Source organism: Bombus vosnesenskii, unplaced genomic scaffold, assembly GCF_011952255.1.
Source record: "Bombus vosnesenskii isolate JDL3184/JDL3185 unplaced genomic scaffold, Bvos_JDL3184-5_v1.1 scf7180000014579, whole genome shotgun sequence".
NCBI lineage: Eukaryota > Metazoa > Arthropoda > Insecta > Hymenoptera > Apidae > Bombus > Bombus vosnesenskii.
In genome coordinates, this window is record NW_022883531.1 from 1,026,713 (window position 1) to 1,043,375 (window position 16,663).

At 41.4% G+C, this 16,663-nt stretch overlaps 1 protein-coding gene across 3 annotated transcripts in view; it reads left to right on the forward strand.

The window, feature by feature from the left end:
• Positions 1-15,508, forward strand: part of LOC117240235 (cadherin-89D) — a 36,952-nt gene extending 21,444 nt beyond the window's left edge. For 2 of the 3 annotated variants that reach the window (XM_033506206.1, XM_033506207.1), the window contains 17 exons: positions 1,092-2,055; positions 2,610-2,768; positions 3,393-3,570; positions 4,355-4,616; positions 5,945-6,248; positions 6,737-8,114; positions 8,309-8,648; positions 9,158-9,370; positions 9,565-9,653; positions 10,134-10,217; positions 10,300-10,368; positions 10,627-10,830; positions 11,375-11,578; positions 12,823-12,877; positions 12,963-13,183; positions 14,339-14,703; positions 15,052-15,508. In XM_033506206.1, coding sequence (XP_033362097.1) covers positions 1,092-2,055; positions 2,610-2,768; positions 3,393-3,570; positions 4,355-4,616; positions 5,945-6,248; positions 6,737-8,114; positions 8,309-8,648; positions 9,158-9,370; positions 9,565-9,653; positions 10,134-10,217; positions 10,300-10,368; positions 10,627-10,830; positions 11,375-11,578; positions 12,823-12,877; positions 12,963-13,183; positions 14,339-14,703; positions 15,052-15,083 — 5,121 coding nt within the window. In that variant the 3' untranslated portion in view covers positions 15,084-15,508. The remainder of the gene's footprint in view (positions 1-1,091; positions 2,056-2,609; positions 2,769-3,392; positions 3,571-4,354; positions 4,617-5,944; positions 6,249-6,736; positions 8,115-8,308; positions 8,649-9,157; positions 9,371-9,564; positions 9,654-10,133; positions 10,218-10,299; positions 10,369-10,626; positions 10,831-11,374; positions 11,579-12,822; positions 12,878-12,962; positions 13,184-14,338; positions 14,704-15,051) is intronic. The other variant, XM_033506208.1, reaches the window with a different exon arrangement.
• Positions 15,509-16,663: the final 1,155 nt, after the last annotated feature.

The window sequence follows — 16,663 nt, forward strand, 5'->3', positions numbered from 1 at the left end:
AACCAATCATAATTAACCAGTGACGGGAATTATTTTGTTACGCAATCGTAAAATGGCGTTACTGTGTGTTTATACCACTGTTCATAAAAATCAAGTCGCTTCCACTTTTTATCAAAGTGTACGGATTAATAACAAGTTAATAATTCCAAGCAGTATTTACTACTCTCTTGAATCGAGCAGATTTTATTCGAAATGCGGATTGTAAATACCGGTTTGAAAGAAAATCTCTCAGAAAGTGTTATTATATCGCAACCTGCATCCATGCCTACCGAAACCTGCAGCGAACTCTTAAAAATCAATTCCTTCGCCAGCAGACAGCGTACAACAGATGTGATTGTGATGGCAATTCGTTCGGAAAACCTTTGTTTAGAAATATCGTTGGCTATCGATATGGCGGGTGTTTAACGACGCTGTTCGTCGCGACGAATGGACCCGTTTATCGTTTGTGTTACACGCGACGCTCGCAATCTAGGCTGTGCCACATTGCGGGAATGTCAGAGGTTAACAGTTTTCTGCACGGGGAACCTTGAGGTATAAATTTCGTTGCGAAGGGAAACACGATCGTGCAGCAACGTACGCCGCGATATTTATCGCGACTTGTTCGACTTTCGAGCAATGCGCGCTGCTGCGAGTCGTTTGCCGAGATTCATTCGGCGCGATTTCAACTCTCAGGCTTGATGACGTAGAGTATCAGACTCGCGAAAGCGCGTTCGATCGGTATATTACCTTTCCTTCCCGATTTATGCATATATATTACATCGACGCGTTTCGAGTTAGTTGGTCAAACTCGTCTCTATATTACGTAGCTTCTCGGAAGTTTCTAATAATAATTCTCTACGCGTATGATCGATGCACGTACGACGATCGGTATACGAAGAAGCTGGTAGACAAGTGGCTAAAGGTTAATCGCGGGCTGAGAAGGTTTATACAATAAGTTATCGAGCTTACTTCCGAGAATTTCTAACGTGAATTTTTGGATGGGCGAAGTCACATACAGGCTGTCTTGGTATTTTTCTGCAAAACGATGAATTTGCTAAATAATTGTTTTACGCGCAAAGTCTTTCATTCTTCAATAGTCTATATATTTCTAGGAATACCCGATCTTCAAACAGATCAACTTCTCCACACCGATCCAAGCTACCGACTGCGACAGGAACATAAACATGTCTGTACGGTATGACATAATATCTGGCAACGAACGCGGTTTCTTTCACTTGGATCCAAAGAACGCTACCTTGTACCTCAAACGTCCGATCGATCTGGACGCCGAACGAAATCTACCATCCAACACTTTCGTTCTACAAATTCATGCTTCCCAAGTGGACAACCCCCTGAAGACAGCGGGTGCTCGCGTCGAGGTGGAAGTTCTAGACCTAAACGACAATCTTCCCGAATTCGAGGTGGACCTGTATAATATCAGCATCGTAGAGAATCTGCCGAATGGCTTCAGTGTGTTGCAAGTGATTGCGCGTGACAAGGACCAAGACGAGAATGGACAGTTCGATTACGAACTTCGAGATCCATCCGGTGCGTTCTCAGTCGACGCTAAATCCGGTTGGTTAACGGTGAAGGACCAGTCGGTTCTCGATCGAGAGAAGCGCGATCATCTACGAATGAAGGTCGTGGCGATCGAGAGAAAACCTAGCGTCGTTTTACGCAACGGGTCGCGGAAAATGGATGGTTCTTCCGTGGACGTCGAGGTGACATTGCTCGACGCCAATGACAACAATCCGATCTTCGTGCCTGGCAATCTCTACGAGCTGGTTGCTAAAACGGACTATAAAGTGGGCACGGTGCTTGGCCAGGTGTACGCGGTCGATGACGACCTGGGTCCCAATGGCATGGTAAGATACAGATTGCAGAAACCGGGGAACTCGACGACTCGCACACCACCGTTTATGGTGGATGAAATCACCGGTATGATTACGGTCGCCGAGAGTCCGATCCTCGAGGGAAGGCACGCGATCTTCGTCGAGGCGGCGGATCAACCGGCGAATCCGAGCGAGAGGAGATTCTCCCTAGCTGTGGTTACTGTGGATGTTTTCAGATCGAATGGTGAGCTTTATTTGTTCGTAACGTGTAGCAAACTTGGGCATCATCGACTGGGCGAGTATCGACTAATCGAAACGAGACTAGGAGCTAAATGAAATTATTAATCAAAATTTTAACGTATTTCCTTAAACGAACGCTCCTAATCGAACAAATTAAACTGATTCTCGCAACTAACCGTATACACACTTGGACTTTATTTTAGATCTTTTACTTTTTATCCAAATCACGAAAATCTACCAATATTTCAAGAAACGCGCTTCATCGATCGTAGAAAAGCTACGCTTCGTATTAGAAGAATATTCTCCAAATATCACACAAATATTTCCCATACGTCACAATCGATCATACTTTTGCCACGCGTGACAAAGGAAATCACGAAATATTTTCGTGCGGACCGTTCCACGCTATGCTTCCAAGGTTTCAGGAAACTTTTATCGCGGCCGAAACGATTGGCGTCAATTTCCAGCGCAAACACGCGTCCCGCCGATCGTTGCACGTTTTCAGCGCGTTTTGTCAAAAAATACAAAGTCCTCTTACACGTTTCTTCTTCGTCTTAGGGCCGGAATCGCTCGAGCCGGACTTCGTGGGGGCTCCTTATGAATTTTGGGTCGGTGCCAATGTGGCAGTCGGTACTAGCGTCGGTCAGATACGTTTGAACGACGCCGTAAAGACCAACGACCTGATCTACGATCTTTTACACAGCTACGAGGAGGGTGGTACGTATTTCGAAGAAATTAATTAATCAACAGGTGCGTTATTCGATGGTTCTCTCGCATTTTATATTTGTAAAATTAGATTTTCACTCTTGTCCTTATCCTTCTTTTTACTCTGTTAAACGGATACATTTTTTGGCTTTTAAAGTGTTAAAATTAAATGACGAGAAATAATTGAATTTCGATATTATTTATATACGTTTTTTCAGTTCGTATCCGAAAAAGATCTTCTTCCCATTACGATATAATCCTTTCAACAAAAATAATGAAATATCAGTAGGAATATCGATACATCGATTCAACCAAAAATACATTACTAACCACTTAGCCACCGCTCTGTGTCCATTAATTCTCCGCTTTTGCATTCGACATCAACCAGCACTTAATAGCCCATCTCGAATCAATACCTTCCCCCGAATATTTCCAATATACCGAGAGTATCTGCAAACTTCCTTCTAGAATATCCAGAGGCGGTATAAAATTCGCGTTACGAAGAGTTAAAGCCGATAACTTTGATCTCGCCTAACGCCTAACGATCCAATAAGCTTCGCCTAACACGAAACGAAAGAGGACTGTTCCTCTCAGCCTAATACGTGACACATAGCGCATACATTCATGGAATTTTAGTCCCGTTTGCCGTGGAGGAGCGTTCGGGAACGATCACCGTGGTCGAGGAGATCGAACGATTCGATAGATTGACCTACGACTTCGAAGCGATCGTCACGGACGAGAGAGACCTCATGTTGATTACTAACGTGTCCATCCACGTGGTAGACCCTAACGACGAACGAGGCATCTTTACGAAGTAAGTAAAATTCTTCTGGTATATACGGACGACTTTTTAACGAGCCTCGAACGAAATGTAGGTTGGAATTTGGTTTTGTTTCCACGAGGAGGAACGGAGATTTGCAGTGTTGATAGCGGATATACGTACAAACTTGCATTCGTTGTTCGTAACCTATTGGCAGACAGTTTTTTAGAACCGAGCAGTCAGTACGGTAAAGTATCGGAAGCGAAGAGTCTCAATAGAAATATAAAACGTAATTCCGATACTTGAAAGCTGTGGATTTAGAAAAATTAATTAGATTTATTTAGCTTTTAACTCCAGTCTTGTCTGCATTCACGACCAGACATCTGTCTCGCGCTAGTCCTACGATTTAAACTGAATCGTTCAAATTTATTGGGAACTTCTACGCTATGTTTTGGATACTAGGACATTACGAAACGAAAGAATTTTTCATTTTAAACGTTCCTGTCCTCGCCAGGAACAGTGGCAAACTATCGATATTCCAACTTTGCCGTTTCGCAACATTTGCCTTCACAAAAATTCCAAAATAAAGTTAAAATCACTATCACCCTAAAGAATCTAAATTTTCTATCTTCTAATTATTAAAAACAAAATTCTCAAGCATTTATACGTATCAGAATGGTGCACCCCTTTAAAAATCATCAACGAATTTCAACCGATAGACGAAAAAAGTGTCGTCTTTCGATTTTACTCGTTCCATTTCCAAGTTTAAAAGGGCAAAAGTCGTTGGCTCCGTGGATTTCTGTTTGCTTGTCGAAAAGTCGTCGACCGTTGATTGCAGGGGAACGACCACCGCTCCTTTGGTGTTCCACGCGAAGGAGAACGTAGCTGGTGCGTACATCGGGCAAGTGCTTCCCCAGAATGGAACCGGCGCGGCCACTGCTGGCACTCGGTTCTTTATCGTCAATCAGCAGGATGTACCCGACATCTCGATCACGGAGGATGGCGCCCTGTACGCGCCCAAGGGTCTCGATCGCGAGACGAGGCAGAATTACAGCATCACTGTGATTGCAGAGAGTCCACGCGGCGTCGGCGTCTTCCAAGTAAGTTCCCTCTTAGTAATTAATTTTACGTTCCAAGTTCCGTGGATGTTTAATATGGCGTAGAAGTGAGATTGTATGGCAGTGGCGCGTGGTTGTCGGCAAATGGCACTTAGCGAGATTTCTTGTGGATAGAGAATGTGAAAGGGAAGAAAGTGTCTTTGGTAGTTTAGTTAGAAATGTTTGCGTAGGATGATTGGTTTGGCTGAACATTTCTATAGGGTCAGCGAGTTTTTTGGGTGTTTTAGCGAGGAATTTTTGGCAAGTAGACATTCTTTACAGTTATGATAGTAACATAGCAATTTTTATAGAGTTTAGTCTCAAACAGCATAGAATATTATAGATTTTTATGCATTTATGGGAAATTGAAACGTACGAAGAGCGCATAGAATGTATAACATCAAAAAATATTTAAAATGTCAAAAGTAAAATACATATTACGATATTTAGGAGGGTGAAAAAACGAATTTGCAGGGGTTTATCCTTACCTCGTTCCATACCTGGCGAGGCTATAAAATCGATTCTCGTCTACTCTCCGGCAGGTGCTCAGAATGTCACCCTCGAACCGTAATATGTTTGCGGATTCAACTTTTGGAATATTCGCTCGTGAAAGTTAATAGAAGTTCCAAGGACGTGGAGATGATGTTCAACAATTTTTAATTTAAAAATTCGAACGAAGGTCGCGTTTATGCGCTTGGTCCAAGGATCATTTTGTTGCAGATATATTTGGTGTTTCGTTTCATACACCATCGAGGACCTTCCAAATATTTAACGCAACGGGAGACAAATAAAATTTAAGCACTTATTTGCGCGACCTCTTTTATGTTTAGTACGAATATTAACATTTATTCAGTTAGCGCGACGCATGCTGTACGAGTATTTAAATTCAAAGTACTACTTGCTTCGCTATTGTCCCGTGTTTCTGACACATAAATTAAAATCGCTTCCAAGGATAACGTTTATAACGCCTGTTTGTCGAACATATAAATTACGGTTTGTACATTTTCAACAAGAATTCCGTAAATGCGGAGTTTCTAATTTTGCTGATGTGAAATCGTAGGAAATATCAAATACGGCTGAAACAGAATTATTTGCAGTTTCCGATTAATCTTGATAAATCGATTCAATCGTATTCTTAGATTATTTAATATTCGCAAGTAAGGTAGTAGCAAGGCTATTAACAATGTGTTATTAATCTCTTTGTGACTTTTACAAGCGAACTTTGTGCGAATTCGTGGAACTTTATAATTCTTTGAAAAATGTAAGAAGAAGAATATCTTTCGAAGAAATTTGTTATATGGAAATGTTTAACATAGCGAATTTTACTGCAGGTCAGCGTGATCGTCCTCGACGAGAACGATCATGCGCCAGAATTCACAATGCCACTGTACGAGGGTCGAATTCTGGAGAACAGTCCAGCCGGAACAAAAGTGAACTTATCGATACCTATCGCGGCTACTGACAAAGACGAAGGCGTCAATCGGAACTTTGTCTTTAGCCTTCACGGCGAGGGAAGCGAACTGTTTAGAATCCATCCAACTACGGGTTTAGTGTACTTCGAAGGAATCGATGACCGCACGCTAGACAGGGAAGTGAAAGCAAACTATAGTTTCACGATCGTTGCTAAAGACAGTGGTAAGTTTTCTTTTCTGCTAATAGTGAACGCAGAACTTAGAGCTTAGGAAAATTCAAAGAGATACAAACGAGAATTCTAAATATGTTTTTAACGTAGAAGGAAATTCTTGCGCTACTCGAACTTTTAAGATTGTAAATCGTAGAAATCTAATAATAGTTTTAGAAACTTCTTTTAGGAACGTGTATGGTATTTAGTTAAAGTTTTAGACTAAAATTGGCAAACCGTGTTCCACAGAAATTTACATTCGATCCTACAATCTTCGCATAATCGAAGACGTCAGTATCGTCGGTCGTCAAAATTCGCAAAAAGTAAAAGAACTTTCACTTACAAACATTTTTCAAACTTTATGAAGATCACGTAATTAACAAACGAAAAGAATAGCGAATTTCTCTGAAACTTTCATGCAGAAATAATACTTATCGAACATTCAAAAAAGATCGTGAGAATAATATTCCATTCTTCCTGCCTATTCATTTGATTTTTGCAGGCGGTTTAACATCCGAAGCGCAGCTGAAGATAATAGTAACCGACGTGAACGACAATCCTCCGAGTTTTATCCGAATGATCGTGCTCCCCGATCAAGGTGTTCGCGTGTCGAGCGAACCCGATACCGAGGCATCGTTCGAGGGGAACGACGTGCTTGATACGAGCGAGCCCGGTGCCGGAAGTCAGCCACCGAACAGCCGTCGTTCGCCTCTTCTTCTCGTGCCAGAGAATGCGACCATCGGCGCGCCGATAATACGCCTGCTCGCGGAGGACAAGGACGAGGGAACAAACGCCGCGATAACGTACAGCCTGGGGAACGAGACGACTTCCGGAGACGACGTAAAGTCACGACGATTCGACACCACCAACCGTAGATACTTTCATTTGGATCTAAGGTCGGCTGAAATATCAGTAGCCAGAGGACTTCCAGCTGAGAAGAGCATTCGTTTGTTCGTCCTAGCGAAAGATTCTGGACAACTATCTGACAATATCACCATAAGGATCCACGTGGTAGACGTGAACGATCATGCGCCGATCTTTGACAAGTCTTGGTATACTTTTGACGTGCCAGAAGGAAGTTACACTGGCTACAATTTGGGCGCTGTTCGAGCCATTGATGCAGACTTTGGAGTCAATGCAAACGTCAGTTACGAAGCTGTCTCCGGTAATGAGAACCTGGAGGATCCTGCGAACGTGTCTAGGATCTTTAACGTTGCTCCTTACGAAGGAATAATTAGAGTCACTGGAGTTTTGGACAGGGAGACTGCAGCTACTCATCGTTTCGTGGTCATGGCTCGTGATAATGGCTCTCCAAGATTAAGTTCTACCGTGGAGGTAGAAGTGAACGTGTTGGATGTCAATGACAATCCACCTATGTTCTACAATTATCACGAAATCGAGAAGAATGAGAATGGAGATCTCGTACCGGTCTACCACGCATCGATCTTTGAAAACAGTCCTATTGGCAGTCAAGTGATCAAGGTATACGCTAATGATTCGGATTTTGCTGGAAATGGAAATGGGTTGATCCTCTTCGACTTGAGTCATCAAGGACAGCCTGAGAAGCAGTATTTTGCTATCGATAGTAAAGAAGGTGTCATCACGACGATTGCTAATCTGGATTACGAGACTAGGAAGAGTCATAGATTACTGGTCACTGCTAGTGATTTAGGGTCTCCGGTCAGTCTGACATCCACCGCAGTCGTGATCGTTACCGTGTTGAATGTGGACGACGACGAGGAAGATGCGGAGAACGAGGTGCAGAAAACACCCTCTTTTAGACATCGGTATTACGAAGTAGAAGTCGAGGAGAACGTTCCGGTGCCGATTTTGGTCGCACAATTGGATCTAGCCGATGGTCAGCAAAGTGAACATATAAGGTATGCTAGTAGAACACAACAGCGTATTTTTAAGCGTCAGGTACTCGCGAAGTGAATAATGCAAGGCTACCTTCCAGCGAGAAGGCTGTAAGGAACAGACCCCTATCTACCCTAAAGCTTCAAAATCACGTGCTAGGTCGAGCGATTCGACCACGTAGTATTCCATTACAGCCGATTATTAAAATTTCCAACAGATACAGCATCGTCGCAGATGACACGAAGGCGCGAGAACACTTCTCGATCGACCCAAAGAACGGCTCGTTGTACCTGATGACAGACGTGGACAGAGAGGTGAACGATCGATACGAGGCGAAGGTCAGGGTCGACAGGGTGAAGATAGGTCGCGGGATGTCCGTGATGATTTACCCGGTTGTTGGCGAAAGACTGAATGGTCTAGCACCTAACGAGGCCAGGGTCGTTGTCAGGGTGAAGGATGTTAACGACAATGCGCCCAGATTCAAATCAAAGGGTCGACCCATCCTCGCCGCGATACCTACCACTGCCCATTATGGGTATGAGGTTGTCAAAGTGGAGGTACGTCTACACGTGTGTTGTGTCCCATTGTGTGTGGTTCCGCTGTGAGCCTCCGTCGCTTTTGACTTCATTTCGCTTCTCTCTCTACTTTGCTTTTCATACACGTCGCGGAAGACGCCGCTTTCTTGTCCTTTAGCGTATCACGCTTTCTTTTGTTCTCAGGTCGTTTCGTTAATTTTTCTCTTCTTATTTATGCTTCTTTTGAAAGATCATTTTGTAAGGCATTGAACACAGAAGAGGGTCTCGGTGATAAGAAAGTTCCCGAATTTAGATAGTGCATTTGACAATGTCGATATACATCTTTTTTCCAACGATCGACGACATTCTGATGTTCCAAATTAATTCGACTACATATGTCCGATCCTTTTTGCGATGCTTTACAAAATAATATCATTTTCGGAACGACAGTGTCCTTCTATTCCTCCCTCCGTAAGCTCTCACGCCATCAGGAACATTCGAATAACAGATGCATAAGAAAAGTCGAATAAACCGATTAATCACTCGGCCAGGCAGAAGACCCGGACGAGGGAGCAAACGCCGAGATCCGGTATCAAATTCTCGGACGGGAGGACGCGCCACGATTTGCCATTGACCCACTGAGCGGTCAAGTACGATCCGTGGCGAGCTTTGGCCGTGACACTGGACGCGTTTTCGGCTTCGACGTGAAGGCCACCGACAGAAGGGGCGCCGAAAATGGTCGCAGCAGTATCGCCAATGTCTTTGTAAGTCTTGCTCTTTCTCTCTCTCTTGTGCTTTGGCATTGCGTTCCATCCGACTCTCTTAATTATCCGTCGTTGGAATTCGAGGTACAGCAAAAGTTAATTTCCCCGTGAAGAAGACGGGGTTTCCCTGTCTCGAATTGTTCAAAACTCGTCTGTCTCTTGTCGCGTTATCTAACCGTATGGTTTGTTCCAAGGTGTACGTGTTGGATGATCAGAAACAAGTCGTGATGGTTGTTGGTCGGAGACCCATTGATATCGAGCCGCAATTGGAGAACATCACCTCGTGAGTATTTATACATGTATTTACTGTAAGAGAGTTGAAGCGTTTGTTATCGGATAACGATTTTCTTGTGATTTATCGTATTTCCGAAAACGAGGGTGTCCCGAGAAGAGTAGGAGGAATGGCCACTGCTGCAGTAACGTTTGCTTAAATTCTAATAAATCAGGATACCGATTGTAATTGATCATGAAACACGCAGTAATCGTATTCCAGGAATTTGATAAAGAAACTCGGAGAAAAGGAACAGATTTAAGGAGAGCAAGTAGGAAAGATGTTGTATGTTACCGTCTTTGTCGATGAATTTACGTTACGCTCAAGAAACTGAATAGCGAGAAGTTAGTTTCGGTAGATCGCTAAAATTTAAGCGAGACGATTGTATTGGAATTTAAGCGAGTGTTACACCGATTATATTTGTAAATTTTTCATACAAAGTATGTTTCTTCGATACCGATACAACGTTAGGCTATCTTTAATTTAATTTAGAATACTACAAAATGTGACTGGTTTGGACGTTCGAGTGAGGAAGCTAGAGCCACACATCGAAAGGAATCTGATCGATGCTACGTCGTAAGCGATTCGAACATTATTCAATCTTAAAATTAAACGTGAAACTTCGCTCTATGTATTAATCTATATTTTTTATTTGTAGCACCGATGTTTACCTTTATGCGATCGATCCTCATTTAAATGTCATGATAGATATGGATACACTGCACGAGTAAGTAAACCTTAAATTTTAACGAATCGTTTTACCATTGATAAAACCAAAATCATGGTAACAAAGATAATTACGAAACAAAATTATATCGTGTTTTGCTACCATGATAACGTAAAGATATCTAAAGAAGTATATAGATTCGTAAACGAATAATGGAAATACGTGAGATGTGCGCGAAAGCACAATTCCCAAGGAAACTGTCAAGCGGTGATTTTGTTGTTAATTAATTACATGCCGCGCACGGACATGTTCTTTCAGCGTGTTCAACACGAAGAAAACGGAGATCAAGCGCGAGTTGGACGAGTACGGCGTCCTGGACATTGCCGGAAGCTCTCCGCGTCGGGGTAATCATCGTTACCTTCTATCTACCCTGGAAGTGGGTGCGGTAGTGCTTGGCTGTGTCGTCTTTGTCGGTGCCCTTGTTACTGCACTCTGCGTTACATGCGTTCGCAGAAATAAACGGTACGGCGTACAAAATTTAACTCCGGTTTAGGCGTTAAAGTATATTTCGTAAAAATAGCATCGAGGAATTGTTTTCATTAAAGACCAGCGATTTTAGTTTTAAAACATGATTTAGCACAGCGATACACAGAACAGAAATGGGAACTGTATGCAAAAGAGACAGGGGCGGTGAATTATTGACACGCGTGCGATAACGTTTCGATACTTTTAACGTGAAACGATATATTATTTATTACCGTCAGGGCAAGCTAGAGTAGAGAATTCAAATTTAAGAGAAATATTACTCATTTTTTAAACGGATCCATTTTACAAATCTATATCAGTCTTGCCAGGAGTATCTGTGTATACGTTTGACGACTACTAAAACAAAAGGTCTGAAACGCGTCATTTTTATAAATTTGATAGTTTTATCGTTGATTGTTACACCGAATTTCCTAGAAAAACATGTTTATCGATCTTAACTTGCTACATCCGCTACCCGAATACCGGGCAATCGAGTAGCAGTCAATCCTGGAAACGTAGTTATCCGAAATTCATTGGTTAGTCGCAGACGTCGGGAGAAAGCGATGTTCTCGACCACCAGTCCGATTGGATTCGCTTTGGCAGATCCGGCCGCCACGCTACAGAAGCCGCCTTTGTTCCCGACCTTCGTCGATGGCCTTCATTACGACCCTGAACCGTTCTGCACTGACATGCCGAGGCGACAGAGCATCTGTGAGCACGGAGCCAATTGTGCCCGCTTCCACGCGTAAGTCTATTAATCGACGTAAACCGTTTCTCGTCGCGAGGGACTCCGCGATACTTTATCGCCAACCGTATTAAATCGTTTGAGCGCGGCTGAGCAGAATCGCGTCGCGTTTCTGGACGACTCGTCCAGACCTTGCGATTCTTCGTCGAAGCTGGATACGCCATGCTGCCTCGTATTTCACGCCTGCGAGCTTTTTACTCTCAATTTATGTTAGTGCATCCTCGTTGCGTTGTATCGAATTGAAGAAATGAATCGGGAGGACACGTAGAAAAAATAGCAACAAAATACTTTTTAAACAGAGACAATTCAATTCTTTTGATTTTTTAAATAGAATCTGGATGGAAAAGGGTATAACGAAAGAATCGTTGACACGAATAAATGTGAAATTTGGTGCAGAAGGCGTAAAAAAATAAGCGTAGTATTGACTTTATGCGACAGTAGTCGTAGCATGTAGTATAGCCCGTTTATGGCCAGACCGCTTCTGATCGCTCGGTTAACTACAAGCGTGCTATAAACATATGTCCGTATGGATCGATACCGCGCAATAAAGGATGCTATAGTTGCTATATTAGTTACTAAATTATTGAAAAGAAAATAATATTAGCTTTCAACGTATATTTCATTTTAAACTATAAACGTGGCGCTCAAGCGATTTAAATATGCAATTAAAGTATCATACAGTGCTGCCTGCCATATTTACCGATCAAATTCCTTGAAGCATGTTTTATAAAGGTGTGAAACTTGCGCGACAGTGCATTAAACGTATAAGTAGTTTTTATAAAACGCAGAGAGCAAAAGATAAGTTTCCGAAGTAATTTCAATTCCATCTTTACGCAACTATCGTATAAAACGAAACGAAAAAAGAAGGAAAAAAGGAAAAAGTCAAAAAGTTCCATTTGCTACGCGTATCAAGATATTAAAATCTTTCTATAAAATCTAACTAACAAAATCCTTTCTACGCGACAGGATCAAAATTCAACAAGCACAAACAAATACCGCAACACGTTTCGATCACGACACGCTATCCCCAGTACTCGCAATTATCTTTCAAACCTTACCAACTAACCCGATACCTGCCCTATCGTTCGCAACTAACAAACGATCCAATCAGAAGAACCATGATCCCAAATTAAACACCAAAACCAATCAGCGATTTCCTCGCAACGCCGTTTTCAATCAAGTAGCGACAACCACAGGTTCGATCCTTAACCTCGCATCCATTTGAACGTGGCCTGAAATTTCAGTGAACGCGAACAACACACGGCTCGCCGTGGAATCGAACAAAGCCGCGACAGAAAGGTATGCATTTATTATGAAAACGAAATTCCAGCCTGAAAAGCTGGTCGGCAAGGTTGGTCAGCGAATATAGGGAATACTGTATCAGGGAATTCCCATATGTTTCGCGATGTCGATGCTAGAGAGGCAAGGGGGTGGTTGCAGGATGGGCGGTTGTAGTAAGCACGCCGGAAGGACGACAGGGACCCCGAAAGGACTCGAGGCATCCGCGACGTCCTTGCATTCCAGTGGTCAGGATTCTGGGATCGTGGCGCGCGCCTCCTGCCACTGCAGTCACTCGTCGAGCCCCTCCAGCGGCGAGAGCAGCAAGTAAGTCGAATTACTTACGGGGCTATTTGTGCTATCTAAATCGAAAAGAGGTTTCGAACGGATCGATTCAACCGTTTGGTCGCTATTCTTATCGAAGTGAAATAAATGATCACCGGAGGTGGGCTGCTGCGCAAAATTTTCGATGAGATGAGAAGGCTGTTTACTGTTCCTTTCGATTTCGTGGTGTAGTAGGAGCGTCGAGCTACAGGCAAATCTTTTATCCGTGAAATCTGTTCTTTTGGGTTTTTGCGAAGTTCTTGCGACTAAAAGGACGTGCAAGCAAATGGTTAAAATTTGTAAAAGTTGCACGATATTTCTAGTTCGAAACTGTTGTTACGCGAACAGATCTAAATTAAAATGACTAAAAAGGATTTTAACAGGCATTTTGTATTCGTTATTTATTTAGGTTTAGGTGATTCACATCGTATATTTGCTTAGGCGAGTGTAAATAATTTCATCGCTCAATGTATCTTACTAATTTCATCGATCATCCTAATATTCTAAAACTGATTTTTCAAACTTTTATCCTGCTATTAGAAAAGAAGAAATTCAAATCCCTTTATACTTATAATTTTCTCCTTACGCTTGTAATCTTGCGAAGCTTCTGTTAAATATAATAGTTAATTCCATGCGTGTAACATATGCAAATATTAATATCGTAGTTCTAATAATTCTAACAGCGTTTAGGATCGTTTCTCTTATGTTCTGTCTATTATTTATCTATCAAATCTATTCAGCTTTATAAAACTTCTTAAAGCCAACTAGGAACGAAACGGTTAACCTGATGCAGCGATCCTTGTCGATCCCACGATTCTCGCTTCTAAAACCCTGTTCATATAAATTCTAACATCCCATCAAACATACACCCACACACACCATTTCATCTTCTACGGATAAATTCAATAATACGTTGTAAGTATTAATACATAATAAGTATCGCAAGATCAGCTTTCTATTATTTTTTCGTGGTGGTTTCAATTTCATGCTTGATCGGTTAATAAAACGCGAAGGAAGAAAATAACAACGTATATTTTAACTCTCGATGGCTATGATCGGTTCATTTGTGATCTGAACGCTTAAAGAAACAAAGAAACGCAACATCGGTACTTTAATTAATTTTTTCCACTTGCATTCCCGGATGTTTCCTCTTCACAGCGGGTACGAGGACTCTCTGAAATCTCTGCAGCGTCGCGAAAGGGGCAACGACATGTCCCGTAGTAATCACGAGATCTCGAACGTGATTGGAAGACGTGGGAATCAAGCCACCTCGAAGAGACGGCAACGGTTCAACTCGTTCTCGAACGGGGAATCCGTTTACTCGCAGGAGATGACGTTGCAGAGAGAGCAGCGTTGCTGCGTCGGAACGGAGAAGAGGCGAAAGAACGACGGGATGACTCGCGAACATCGGCGTGCACATTCCGAGGCGGAAAACAATATCACCGAGACGGTGATACACGAACATCCCGGAACCGAGATCTCGCTGTCTAGCTCTTTGCAAAATACGTCCACCCTTCACGGTGGTAAGTTCCTTTCGATGGCCTTCAACAGACCTATTTCGTCTTTTGAAATTTTGGAAAGTGGTAATTTAAAAATTATTATTATTATAGACTATTAGTAACATTATATATTTTAACAGCGATTATAAAACAGTCGTTAGCGTTTTTTCCCTAAGTGACAGATTTCTGAGAAACGTAGAAGGGAATTAAGTTTTACTATTTCGAAACGAGTTTACATAATACATTATAATATATTACATACATAATTACATAATAATAATAATACATTACATAGGCTATCTCGTAATTAGCGATTCTATACGATAAAAGAGGATAAAATAAAATTTTAAAATTCGTCACGTTTATTCACAGGCCTGTCAAGATCTACCCACATGTTGTATTAACGACAAACGAGACTTTACGAAGGGAGGACTTCCAACGAGGAGCAAGATTGTAGCCTTCCTGGCCATGAGTTTTTCTTACTGTCCATACCGTTGTTCGTGACTGGTCCACGGTTTTGTTAGGTGTCTCCGGTTTAACGAGCAATAAGATTAATTCCCTTTAACTGTCACTACCGCGTTGCAGTTATTTCGGAACAGGGATTTCGTACGACTGAGAAGAGTTGTATCTTCAAGAAGTTACCAATTAACGAAACGCCTAGATAGGAAAAAAGCATTTCCAATTAGCGAGCTACTTTTCTCTTGCGCGTGAAATTGTGTCATCTCGTTACCAAAGTACTCGTCGTTGATTCGAAAATCGTTCATTTATGTAAATACGCTAGAAGCTCTGTCGGTACTTTGAGATCCTTTATTACTTTATTATCGTTATTATCGTTTCTTGCTTCTATTTTTTCTACGTTCTTCCTGCTATTTATCGTGTTCTTTTTATATGTAAATCTTTTATGTACAGTACGCTATATGTTTTACGTTGGAAATGCGAATATCGTGTATCAAAAACTTGTATAGTTTGTCTTTCTTGTTAGAAAGAGATTGTGTGTGTAATTGTATTTTGTCATGATCATCTTATGGCGGAATATTTATTTCAGAAACACATGGAAAATATTTCAGTCGAAGAAAGTGTGGTGATTTAAAAAATTATTATTAGTTATGTATATAAAGAAACTTTCTATTTTGTACATATAGATTCGTAAGCAAAATGAGAAAAACAGATTTTCGATATAAATATTATTAGATAATCAAAAAATTTCGTTTAATAGGAAATTTATACTAAATTTCTATGGTTAGCTTTAATCTTCCTTAGGTCTGACAAATCCCGAATTTCCAATGAAAAATTAAATTGTTCTTATATGTACATAGTGTTTCTCCGTTTTTCAAGTAAATAATCAGCTTCTCATTTTGACGTAGCTGTGCCTTGTGAATACGCGAACTTTCCAACGTCCGTTAGTTACTATCATCAAGTGCATTCCCCATAGTTAACGTGATTGTAAGAAGATGTAACATATGTATGTATGTAATAATAATGTATAATTTATATCGCGGCCCAAGTTAGGGAAAATAACTCTGTTATAAATCGTTAATAAAGGCAATTACATTAAAACGATGTTCGAACTTCGATCTTCTTTCGTCGGAAATGTTTTCCGCCACAAATTATAGTTTTTTTACTTTGGCCGATTATCCGATCGGAAATACGGATTTTATATAGAATCGATAGCCTCTCGTGTTGCGAGAGAAACCTGCTTTTTACAGTTATCATTTGTCTACTGTTTATCATTGATCGACAAGAAGACGTTTCGTTTTCTTCGATAATTTACACTTGGATTTTTTAGAAACAGAATCCTTTTTTATAATTGGAATTGTACTAGAAATTGATATTTGCGCCCAGCTTTTTCTAAAATTCTTAATCTTGTTAATCTTGTTGATCTTAACGATCACGTCCATTGTTTTTTAATTTACGGAATCGACCAGTACGGTTTTTAAGCGATTCGCTTATTAGTAGTACGGTCAAGTACACGGCAAGCAAGTTT